At 34.8% G+C, this 13418-nt stretch overlaps 1 protein-coding gene across 35 annotated transcripts in view; it reads left to right on the top strand.

Moving 5' to 3' along the window:
• The window catches only part of patj (PATJ crumbs cell polarity complex component), a 177843-nt gene that overhangs the window by 27510 nt on the left and 136915 nt on the right, over positions 1–13418 (top strand). For all 35 annotated transcript variants that reach the window (XM_087302469.1, XM_087302455.1, XM_087302462.1 and 32 more), the window contains 5 exon segments: positions 1850–2086; positions 3084–3183; positions 3271–3359; positions 4708–4849; positions 7763–7894. In XM_087302469.1, coding sequence (XP_087158595.1) covers positions 1850–2086; positions 3084–3183; positions 3271–3359; positions 4708–4849; positions 7763–7894 — 700 coding nt within the window.

Below are 13418 nucleotides of genomic sequence, written 5' to 3'. Positions count from 1 at the left end.
TAGTCCTCCTCTTTCCTCTGGCCGTCCGTTTGGCCTGTCTGCCAGAGTCCTAGAAAGAATCCGTCTCTCAGCTCAAGCCGACCGGAAAAGGGCTGTCCATGAGGAAAGGCCACGCAGGAGTGACACGGTTATTGTGGATGCTAGACTCCTGGCTTCTGCACCTGTGGATGATAGGGACAAATTAGGTTGTAAACGGGAGATTTGGCTTTAGTTTGAGGCTGGGAGGTAAACTGGGCTTTAGGGGATGGTGGAAATGAGTTCTAATGCGCTCGCAATTGTTAACGTGTTCACTGCCGTGGTGGTAGTCTAGATATTGTATGTATTGTAAAAGGTTAATGAGTCATGTATTGGATAGTGGGGTTTTTCTTCATTTGTTTGTTTTAATTATAAAACTATAAACTAAATGGTTAACAATTCAATAATTGTAAATGTTATTTATATTTCAGTTTACATTTTTTTTTAATTTTTAGATGAAATTTAATCCTGTTTTTAGCCCAGTTGATTTACTCAAATGTATTTATAAAAATGATATTAATAATAGAGAAATAATAGTAAGCACAAATAATAAATATAAAAATTATTATGATATAAAAATTAAATATATAAAATAAATAGCATTAAAGTATAATAATAATTAACTTTTAGAACATTTAAATGTGCTGTGTGGTGGCACAGTGGGTTGCACTCACATCGCCTCACAGCAATAAGGTTGCTGGTTCGAGCCTCTGTTGGGTCACTTGGCACTTCTATGTGGTGAGCCCAGATCAATAAAAGGACTAAGCCAAAAAGAAAATGAATAAAATGATATAAAGTAAGTTAGTTATTATTATTATTATTGTTGTTGTTGTTATTATTTGCCACGTAGCGTTCTGTTATAGCTTAATGAAAATGGTTGTAAAAAAAATTAAATAATTGTAAATGTTGTTCATGTTTCAGTTTACAATTTATAAATCTTTTTAATAAAAATATTTAACCATGTTTTAGCAAAGTTTTTTTTTTTACTCAAATGAATTATTAAATTATATTAATAATAGTAAACTAACACAAAATAAAAAAGTATTTAAATGTTGAAAATATTTAAATTGAAATGTAAAATAATTAGCTTTAAAGTATAATAATAATTGACATTTAAAACATTTAATTGTGCAAATTTGCATGGTATTTGTTTAAGTATCTTTTTTGGTTAAAATAATAGTACAAAAATGTTGCATCACTATGGAAAATGTTTTATTAATAACAAAACAGAAACTATGTTAATTAAATCAAATGTATAAGAATATACATTATTGAATGTATTATTAGTAGTATTTATTAAATGATTACAGTGTGAAATTTTAAATGTGAAAAAAGTAGCATTTTATTTTATTGAGATTATGTAATGTGAAGGGCGACACTGACAAGGAAGTGTGGATCCAAACGCAGGTTTATTAAACAGAATGATCAGGCAAGCAACAGTTAATAAAGGAGCAAACAGATGTATACAAGCAGTCTAGGGTCGTGGTCATGAAACAGGTGGATGGTCAAGCAGGCAAATTTCTATTTTATCTTACATTGTAATAAATTTATAATAAATACAAATATGCAATTGTTTATGGATATTTGTATTAGTATCAAAATAAACATTATTGCTGGATGTTTTTTATTTTTTTAGCACAATTAAACAGTCATGCAAAAACTTGTTTGATACTATAGATTAGTTGATATGTAGATAGAAAGACAGACCGATATACGTCAAAATGGGAATGAATGAGTGAATGAATAAATGAATGAATGATTCTCACACTCACACAAAGACACACACAAACACACTGACCTCAGTTTCTCTCTGGTTTGTGTCATTGACCTGCAGGACGGGCGTCTGAGGACAGGTGACCACATCCTGCGCATCGGGGACACCATGACTCGAGGTCTGGCCAGTGATCAGGTGGTGCAGGTGCTGCAGGCCTGCGGTGCTCATGTGCGGATGCTGATCGCTCGAGAACCACTGGGGGCCAAACAGCCTGCACCTCCACCGGCCCCTGCCATGGGCCCTGTCAGCTCCCTGCCTCCTCCACCACCTGTGCCAGCCCGCAGAGCCAGCAGAACGGTACGCTTACACGACCCATAAATACAACAAACAAACTTTTCATTAGATTGAGGATATTTAAAAACGTATCCCAAAAAAAACTCTATGTATTGATTTTCCATGCATTGGTTAAAATAATTCTAATAATTTTTCTTAAATATTTATTTTAGTTTTGCATCTACATAATTTTCAATAGGTTTAAGCACATTTAACTTTTTGCACATTTAATTATATAAATTATAGCATTGTAAATCACTATTGCAGGTTATGGAAATACATGTAACATTCAAGAAAATAATTATGAAAATAATATTATATTAAAAATTATATATAATATAAAATAATAATAATAATAATAATATAATAATAATAATTATAATAATAATAAAAACAAATGAAATTATATAATAATTTAAATATACAATATTTTGGTATTTTATTTTACCTGCTTTAATTTTTATTAAAATCGATTAATAAAATGTATTGACATACACTGTAGTCAAGTATAACATTGCTTATATTTAATTGAGTTTTAGGGTGAAAATAAAACTGATGTGATGTGTATACACACACACACACACACACACACAAGCGTATGTATGTATGTATGTATGTATGTATGTATGTATGTATGTATGAATGTATGTATGTATGTATGTATATACATACATACATACATACGTGTGTGTGTGTGTGTGTGTGTGTGTGTGTGTGTGTGTGTGTGTGTTGAAAATTCTGACTTCAACTATATATAAAATAAACTTGACATTTTACAACATTTAAAAAATATTATTTCATTGTAAAGCATATCAAATAACGGTGGAATTTGCTCATGAAATTGCATGTTGAATTCAAATAGGCCCAAAACACAAGTATGTGAGATATATTATATATATATAAAGTATTTTATATTATATTTATATACAAGTATAAATTTACAGTACTTGCATGTAAATTTATTGGAATGTTGTATGTTTAGAAACATTAAAACCTCATCTTCTCTTTCAAATTCACGCAGCCAAATTTGGAGGGCTTCGAAATCCATGAAGTGGCCTTGAAGAAGGAAGGCCAGAGTCTGGGCATCTCCATAATCGGCCACAACGCTTTGACCAGTGAGGGTGAGAGTCTGGTAGTGCGGTGTTTTCCTCCATCAGTGCAGTGTTATTGATTATTTACTGGTTTCTCTGCTCTCTGTTGTGTGTCAGACGCGGTCGGGGTCTATGTGAAGAACGTGATTCCAGGCAGCATCGCAGAACAAACCGGCAAAATCCAAATCCACGATAGGATCATAAGTGTGAGTTCTTAATCACTTTATAGTGAAGCTCTACCTTCTATAGCCCCATCACTCTTCCATCTCATCCTTTAATAAGAGTCGCTAAGAGTTGGACAATATTAGCAATTTGTTCTATTTTTGTGCTGTTTATGTTAAAAACATATTTAAAGGTCCAATGCAGTGCTTTGCATGTGCATTTTTTTGTTTTTAATTCAATGTTTGACGTAACCTCAACTGAAACCCGAAGAGAGGGCGGGACATTAAGTAGCCCCTCCCCTTTAAAAAAACCAATAGCGTTATGTTTTTAATCACTCTTGACATTAAATGGTTGAGCTCAAGTGCATCAAATGTAAAGTGTTTTGAAGGGGGCAGAGCATTACAGACACTAAAGAGCATTTGATTGGTCAAGATTTATCAAAAAATTGAAGTATGAGGTGAAAGAAAACATTGATCCATTTAGTTGGAAGTGACAAACTGCAAGCTTGATGGTGCATTCACACCAGATAGACATGTCAAGCACAAGTGATTCACATGTTAAGTCAAATAGATGCCAAATGACGCGGTTCGCTCGAGTTGGAAAATCTGAACTTTAGCGTCGCATTCACCAATCAGGAGCTTTAGTAAGGGCATGATTATGGCGTAGCTCCTTCAGTTCCCGAGGGGAAATCCTGTTACCGACACCAACCAACAGCCCATCAAACTAGGTTGGATTAAGCCTGAAGCACCACTGAAAGCTTGCATCCAGGTATAGTTTCTGGTGGAGTTTATGAGCTCACAGAGCTGCTCTGAATGGATCTAATGGACTCCGACACAGTGCCGAACAAATATACGCTGATTTTCAGACTACCTTAAGCACATAAAGCACAGCCACTCTCTCAAAATCCATGTTAGCCATTTAGCAATGAAGCTAGAGTCACCGGGCAGACAGAAGCCCCTACCATGACGCTAATCCGCATCTATTGTGAAGTGAATTTGATGTGCGAATGAAGCCAGTAAACTCAAAATGTTTACGTGTCTATTTATGCACACGTTGCATGATTTATTCACTCAAGACACGTCTGGTGGCACCATATTAGAGGTTTATATCAGTTTTATATCTTCTAAATGCAAATTTTGTCACTGTTTAGGAGCACACTAGGTTACAGACATCCTTAAAACTAACATGCTAATACTAACATCTTACCTTTTAATTTCATTTTACTGGGCCTTTAATACAGTTTAATAATTTGTCAGATTTAATGATTTTCAGAATAAATGAAGTTTGAAATGATATTTATTCCTGTGATTTAAAGCAAAGTTTTTAGCATCATTCCTCTAGTTTTCAGAGTCCCCTTTTGATTGCTGTGTGTGCTTGTATGTGTGTCTGTAGTTGGATGGTGTAAATCTCCAGGGATACAACAATCAGGAAGTGCTGGAGGTGATGAAGCAGTCAGGTGATGTCGTTCACCTCACTCTTGTTAGGAAGATCATCTCGCCCAAGAGGACAACCATGGAGAAGTCACTTGATAAAGGTAAAGTCACATGATTTGAGTTAGGTTTTATAAAATATTCATATATAATTTAATTTTAATAATAAAATCTTAATTCCAATTTTAACGCTGTTGTTGTTGTTGTTGTTGTTGTTTTTCTTATTCTTGTTTGAAATAATGCGTGATTTCATAGTTTTAATATATTTTCATTTATTTTATTTTGACAAATAAAGGCTTTAAATAAGAATTTAAAGAACAAGTATTTTATGGAAAAAAATAAATAAAGAACTTGTATTATATGGAATATATAAAATTAGACAACAGTTTTGTCTGGATCTCGAATCTTATTGGCTGATAGCCATGAGATATTAAAGTAATATCAGCACTCAGACAGCCTCTTTACGCTTCTGTATTACAAGTCGGTCTCTTTCTTTTGTATTTTATATTGCTGTATTTATGCCATATAATCTAGTAGTGATTGCTTTGTTTTGGCGTTTTTGGGGTTACATTTTCCAGAGAAATACTGGGAAATCTCTGTAGACTAATGTCATTTCATGCAGTTTACCCAGTTCTTAAAAAGGGAGCAATGTCATCTGTTTTGTCATCACATAGAAAATACTCTACATCAGGGCAATTCAATTGGTTGCCTGCGGGCCGAACCTGGCCTCCAAGGCAATTTGTTCCGGCCCTACAAATAGTATGACAGAGACATCAAAAATAAATTTAGTTCAGTCGAAAAACAGTCACTATAGTTATGAAGTGGCGTGCGTCTGTTTAATACAGCACAAGCTGCAGTTAAAGGCTGCTCAGAGAGTGAGTCACCTGATTATGCGAGTAGCGTGAGCAGCCGAAAACATTTGGATGTGTTTGTAGAAAAGGCCTTTTGTACAATGCACTGATATTGTTAATAGAGATGCAATGATTAGCCGATTTCACTATTAACTCCGGTTTTATTCATCAAAGGCTTCTCAATGCCGCATTTCTGTTGCACTGGGAAAAAAAGCTGCCACAACTAAACAAAGTTATGCCAATACGTACGCACATTGGATTAACTATAGTAGCAAGCTGTTGACATATTGCGTCTTTTCCTCACGCAAGTACATTATTTCCAGTGAAGATGTGCGCATATCGGGAGCAGTGTGCACACGGCTGGCAAGCGGGCTGACGCACTAGCGCCCTGCATGTGCACACAGTAGAAATTATCTCACACTGTTGTGATGGGAGTTGTGCATGGCTTTCAGTGCAATGTAAACAAAAGATATGTTAGACGAATAATTACAAATTATTATAATGATTGTGTATGTATGAACGCAGATAATAACAACAGTTCATTTAAATTCCTAGCTAATATATAGCTTAAATTATCATTTAGACAAATATGATTTTTTATTTATTCTTATTTTTATTTATTTACTTATTGTTCTATCATTTATTTTTATTGTAAAATTATCACTCATTTAAATCAAAATATTTTAAATTTATTTTAAAGTCCAAAGACAAAAACGGACTATTGTTTGTTTTTTATTAATATTTTGTGCTGTATTTAGTTACTGAGCAGCAATGAACAACACTTTAAAATACAAGCAGTTTTCTTGTGATCTTCTAAACTAGTAGTGTTTTAAATTTATTAAATGCATAATAATGGTGATAACTGTGAAACCATGATTATTCTTCAGATTATAATCATACAATCAAAATCTATAATCGTTGCATCTCTAATAGTTACGCAGTTTAAAACATAACATATGAATGTGTATGAATGTAGAAGAAGCCTACTTAAGCAATACACTGATTTTGTGCATACATTTGCATATGCTTGTTTAAAATAAAGCCACATTGTACAATGCATTGATGTTATGTAGTTTCAAAAACAACATATTAATGTTTTAATGTAGAAAAATTCAATGTGGGTGTCTTTATAAGCACAAATACAGCATATGGGCTTTTATATGCTGTTGTGTCATTACTTAAATTGCAAGTCATATCTCTCTGGCCCCTCATTTGGAATGCTTTTCATAAACTGCTCTACATAATGCAGGTAAATCATTCAAATGCTAGTTCTAAAGTGACGTTTGTGAACTGGCGACGGTTTCTGGTGTTCTGACATCAGCTGTAGATCTGAATGAATGTTGGAAGAAAGTAGTTCCTCATACAAAAAGGTTTTTAAGACTTTCCATGTTTGATTTTCTTTTTTTATACACCCAGTTGTGCCGTCAAACTCTTGTATAAACACAAATTCATGCTTGTAGCAGTGCGATATAGCTTTATATCGGCACTGGTTGGGGGCACTAAGGCACTGGGCCTGTGGCCTCGAGCCAACGCATATCTCCCACCAGTGCTGATGTACAGCCACATCGCACTGCTACAAGTATGATATTGCTCATGTATAATACATTTAAAGTAACCCCGACACTTATTACATTTTAATACAATTCAAACCTATTTTTTATTTATTTATTTTTAATTATTACTATTTTAGTTTAATTTATTATTTTATTTAATTTTTTTTAATATTTTATTAATATTAATTTATTTATTTTTATTTTATTTATTTTCATAAAATAGCTGCTCAGAATAACAAATTATTTGTTGTGATTTTTGAAAATCAGGGTTGTTGTAGCGTTTATTGATTTTTAACTCTGAAGTTATCGCTGAAATTTTTTCTGAAGTTAAAGTGCCATTGTGTTGTCTAAAAATGAATATAAACATGAATTAAAATTAAGTATAGTTATGTGTTTGATTCACATTTATTCATTTAGCAGATGCTACTACCCAGAGTGGATAAAATAAGCACTTCAAATTAGTGCACAACATCATGTTTTAGGACATGTCTTCCAAATTTCCAAAATATGTTTGTATTCGTTTCAGATGACACAATACAATTGTTTAAATTTTGCTTAGTTATTTGGTTTAATGAAGTGTGTGTGTGTTGTGTGTGTGTGTGTGTGTGTTCAGTCCAGAGAGAGTCGTCGCGTGTGTCTCTGAAGAGATCGTCTGAGATGAAGGCTCGAGCGGATCAGAGGGGATCTGTGGTGGAGTCTATAGACCCTGCTCTGAGTGGGATCAAACAGCAGCTGCAGGCCAACAGTGAGTTCATACACCATGCAAACCCATCTGTTCACGCACATACAGGTGCTCGACAACAGGGGGCGGAATCACAGACATCAAATGATATGAGACTCACAGCGGTGGCTTCACTTCCGTAAGACACTTTCTTTTGATTGGCTCTGATGTTGAGCCTCAGTGCCCATGTGAGAAATGACACTTTGATTCCGTTCCATTGCTGGTTTGATTAAAGATTTATACCAAGGGCGATTAGCTATAGCAATTCATAAAAATATGCTTTGCAGTTGTTTTACATCGTAGCTTAAAAGGAACAGTATGTCATTTCACCACAAGAGGGCGCATATTCACAACAAACAAAGGCATATTTTGATATTTTGATGATGCAGTATTAGTGTGGCATCATGGAAGTTGTGGTTTTCATTGCATTCTATAGGACGCTTACCATCGTAGTATGATGCAGAGTAAGACTAAAAGTTATTGTAAAAGTAAAATGAGAGCGCTGAAGCAATGACAGACACAAAAACAACATAATAAAGTACAAAAATTAAATTGTTTCTATTAAACCAATCCATAAATCACAGGTGAGTCATGTACGGTCTTTGACACTAATTAAAACAGCTTATTTCTCTGGATTTAAACTCTCTTTAAAACATATGTCAGCAAAATATATCTAACTTTTCTAGTAGTTTTTGGATATTTGGATGGAAAAAAAATTTAATTATATGCCTTTTTTATATCTTTTATTGCATTTTAACTTTACACTTCAGATAATACAGAAGTAAAAACAACATTTAAAACAAACATAAGAAAGAGAAAGAGAGAAAGAAAGAAAAAGAAAACAAAACTTCTCAGTATTTTACATCAATAGAGTATCTGTGACCTCTCTCTATTAACAAATCTCTTAATATATAAGGTTTGTTTTCCATTGTCATGTTTGTAACCATGTCTTTCAGCAAACATCCTATAGTTGGTGCATACACATTTTTCCAGTTTAACCTCTTAAAGCCCAGTCTGTTTTTTACATGTTTTTTTATTTCTCTTTGGTACTTGGGCTTATTGGAACCTAATTAGAATAAAACCTAAGTATGATCTTTTGATATGATCTACTTTTAGAGAAAAATGATGTGCATGTATGTGAAGTTGTGGTCCGAATTTATATGAAATACTTTTTTCCTGACTGTCTTTTAATGGATAAATTTCATGTATATTTTTTGAACATGTATCAGAGAATTAAAACAACATTTTTCTCCCATTTTGGACAGTTAAAAATAGTGTTTGGGACATTTCATATGCTGCAAAACAGTTGCAGGATGACACTGCAGGTCTATAACAAAATATAAAACATTCAAAGTATTTTAAATGGCCACTTAAGAGCTAAAATGTGCTGTCCATGTATGTTGCCACTAAGCCCTAGGAGGTTAAAGAAATACTTTGTTTAGCTGACAATGTGCCCTTAAATGATAACATATAGCATGGAGGAACGATATCACGATTAAATATTTTGATTAATCAGAATTCATACTGTTTAAAAAGCTCAAGCATTTAATAAAGAAATGACAAAATGGCAGGATGATTATAGAAATTAGAAACGATACCTTAGAACAGGGGTTCCCAAACTTTTCAGCCATAACATAATAACAATACCAGTGACTCGCGACACCTGAATTTCCTCTGAGGTGGTTATAAAGAAAGAATTGTTGCACACACAACAATAGGCCTATATAAACACGAGCATATTGACAACACAAAAAAGTGCAACAGTCTAACAACTGTATAATTTTTTTTTTTTGTCATTTATTAATTAGTTTAATTTAAATTTAACCTCGGCTAAAGAGACTGCTGGACACAATGTTTTCAGCACAAGTCTATTCTTGGTTTAATTTTGGAGACCGCCTCTCAATATTCAGTTGTGACCTGTATTTAATTGCTGTAAAGGTGTCAAAGTATAACCTGGTGCTATAAAATCAATCTGCTGCAGCTGACGCTATGGCTGTTTTGTTAGTCTTAACATAAACACACCAATCCTATGAAAAAATAATACTATTTTTATCTTCTGTGAGTTTTAGTTAAAATATGGTAATATTTTCGGCATGAGGGTCACACAATTGACAGTATTCTCATGCTCATCCCCTAAATCATCCCCACGAAATATTTTTTTCGTTATAATAAAGACGATTTTTAAAGACAATGTTCATTATATAAAGACGTTATTCTCTATGTGCAACTAAACTACATTGCTTTCACCAGCGTTGGTTTAATCAAAAACAAACTGACGCATGCACGCAGAAAACACACCCGCGTACTATTCGCACCGTTCCTACTTTATACTGATGCACTACTCGCCTTTCAGCTCCTGGTATGAATCCTAGTTGTAAACATGCATGCAGAAAAAAAATATGTAATGGGTTGGGGCATAAATTCTCACTTTAAGCTAAAACCAAACATTGGCAACCCTGTACAGACAATACAGACAGCATCAAAGTAAATAAAAAAGACAGAACATGACTTGAATTTATTAAGTGATATTTAATTTCATGTTTGGCTCTTGTCTTATTTGTTTACAATCAAAAGAGCGGGGTTTATAACATACTGCGGCCAGCCACCAGGGGGCGATCAACATTTTTGGCTTCACTTTTAAGCACACGTGTTGCACACCTGGAATAAATGTCCACATGGTTGCAACGCTTGCTCTGGTCAAACTAATTAAAACAGAAAACTTGTTAGGCACGTGTAGAAGCTTACAAAGAGTATGCCCAGTTATAAAAATCATGATACCTTGACAGTGGAGCTCGGTCAGCTTATGCAAAAAAACAAAAGTATACTTTGAGCCGAAAACTGAGGAATCCGATTCACCCCTCTGGATGGAGGTCACAGTCAGGCCAACTTCTACACGAGCTTAGCAGGCTTTGTTTCAGTCATGTTAGCCGGCAGATATAAATATGCAGATAGGCGAACTGGAAGCGGAAGAGAAGGCCTTGGCTGAAGCCGAAGCAGCCCCGAGCTCTGGTTACATTCTGCCCTAATTAATCCGGACAAGACCCGGTACCTGCCAAACTCCGAAATAAAGCGTTCTGTTGCGCTGGGCCAATACATGCCCGGGATAACAATGATTGGTTGTCAGGGACTCATTTCCCAAAGCTGGAATAGCAGCACGTGTAAAATGATAGCCGCCCTCAAGTCAAAACACACAGCGCTTTAATCATGCTTTCACCTCCCGACTCCTTTTTCCCTGCGGTCTTAAGAAATTATATTGCCATGTGAGCGTGTAGATGTTGAAATCTTTTTCTTCATGGATAATGCTCGGCTGTTTTGGTACATTGACGTGACATTCGATAAGCGCAAACTTGAGTGGTTTTGCTAAATTTCACCCGTCAATTTTATAGATAACAACCCTGGAAGTGCCATTAAAATTTATTTTGTGTCACGTAAAATTTGACAAGCGCTAGAAACAGATGTGTTTCAGCCCATTATTATAAGAACGTGGATCAAAGTTGCATTGTTTCTTTCCCCAAGTTCTGTCATTGGACAGTAAATCAGTCAAGTTTGGTGAAAGAAAATCATGGTTAGAGGTTACAATTAGTAGCTCATTGGAGTCATACACAATAGTGATTAATTTTCCACTGCACTATGCCTTTATATTCTATACTGTAGACCATTTTTGTTAAGAGACAAGACTTTTGTCTAAGCAAAGTCAGACATTACTGTCCTAATAAAATAATTAAAAATCAGGGCATCATCATATTTATTTATTTTTTGTAAAATAAGCGTAATCTAGAGGCTTTTTATCTTTTATAAGCCACATCTGTTTTCAAATGATCAACCAGAAGTCAAGTTTTTATTTTTTGTTCCTAAAACTTGGATAGGTGACAAGACTTTTGTCAGGTAGTTTATGATTTCTTTTGTGACACAAATTTAAGTGTCTAGAAACAGTGCGTTTTTAAAAAAAATTATAGTTGAATGCACAGACTAGTTGCTGCTGGGTTTTCTGCATGTTTTCCAAGATCTGTCACACCAACAGTTTTCAGCCCATTAAAATCAATGCAAAATCTGACATCGAGAGCGCTCAATCAGAGACTCGGTGACAGTCAGTCCACGTTGGTATAATTATAGTCAACCATTGCTCCAGAAATGCCCAAAGCCGTTAAAAACCACAGGAAGAACTATGTAAAGCGTCAGTCACTCAACTTTTGTGGGTCTGTAGTAACTTTTCCCATATGATGCCCTCCATTAAATGTTGAGTGACATTTGGATAGGGGGTGGACATTTGTTCTCGGTGTCAGCAGAGTTTTTCCTGATACATAAACATAACAAGCCATTGCCGTGATCAACATTTCCCCTGTTCTCCATATTTTCCATTGTGCCGCACCTGGACTGCAGATGTTGGCTGGGGGTTGACGTCCCACGTGTTGAGGCGATGCATTGCTGTATTAATGTAGGCAAACGTTTGTGATGAATGGTGTTGCGAGTGAGGCGTTGGAAATGCTAATTTAATCAGGTCTACATCCCTCGCTCTCACTCACTATTTGACTTTACTTTTTACCATAACGTGCTTTAGCATAGAAGTCCACAAAAGGGTTTAAAATGCTTGAAAATGTTCAGTTATTTTCTGCCTGGTGTGGAAGCGGTCAGTAAAAGGACAATTAGTTTTTGGTGAAATTAGTGTTTTTTTTTGTTTTTTGTTTTTTTAGATTATTATATGCAGGGTTTTTTTCATTGTGTTTTTGATCAAATAAGCAGCGAGCATAAATTGTTTTCAAAACATTATAAAATCTTTAAACAATATTGAATAAAATATTTTTAAACTTTGGAACACTGTAAAAGTAAACCATTGGATCAACTTAAAATAAAACACTTCAACTTGTAACACTAAAACAGTTATTTAAACAATTTATTAGTTGCCAGTTATAAGTTTAAACATATATTTTAGGTGTAGCAAGTAATTAAACTATAGGTGTAAGTTAAGTCACATTCCAGTTGATCATTTAGTATCAGAAGTGGCTTATATGAAAGACAAGGGCCTCTACATTACACTTATTTTTACCAAATTGAAATATGATAATGCCTTGATTTAAATATTTAAATAGGACAGTAAGGTCTGACTTTGCTTAGACTAAAGTGATGAGCTTGGAGGACTACATCCATACATATCTGCAATAAAGCCATCTGGAATGGCAAATAAAGCGTTCTTGCAGGACTCTCTGAGTTCATCAGGATTCTTTGGTTTCATCTTCAATGCCTCATCCTTTATCTTTCTCCTTAGATTCTCAATAATGTTCCCTGGTGACTGGGCTGGCCAATCCTTGAGCACCTTGACCTTCCTTGCTTTCAGGAACTTTAATGTGGAGGCTGAAGTATGAAAAGGAGCGCTATCCTGCTGAGAATTTGCCCTGTCCTGTGGTTTATGTAATTGGCAGCCAATTGTCTTGATACCTCTCGGGCTGTTGATGTTGCCATCCACTCTGCAAGCCCCCATTCTGAATGTGACCCCAAACCATAATTTTTCCTTCACCAAACTTGACTGATTTCTGTAAGAATTTGGGTCCAT

Source organism: Danio rerio, chromosome 22 (genome assembly GCF_052040795.2).
Source record: "Danio rerio strain M-AB ecotype USA chromosome 22, GRCz13ab, whole genome shotgun sequence".
Taxonomy (NCBI): domain Eukaryota; kingdom Metazoa; phylum Chordata; class Actinopteri; order Cypriniformes; family Danionidae; genus Danio; species Danio rerio.
The sequence above is the reverse complement of the archived record's forward strand: the minus strand, read 5'-3'. Positions and strand labels throughout refer to the sequence as shown.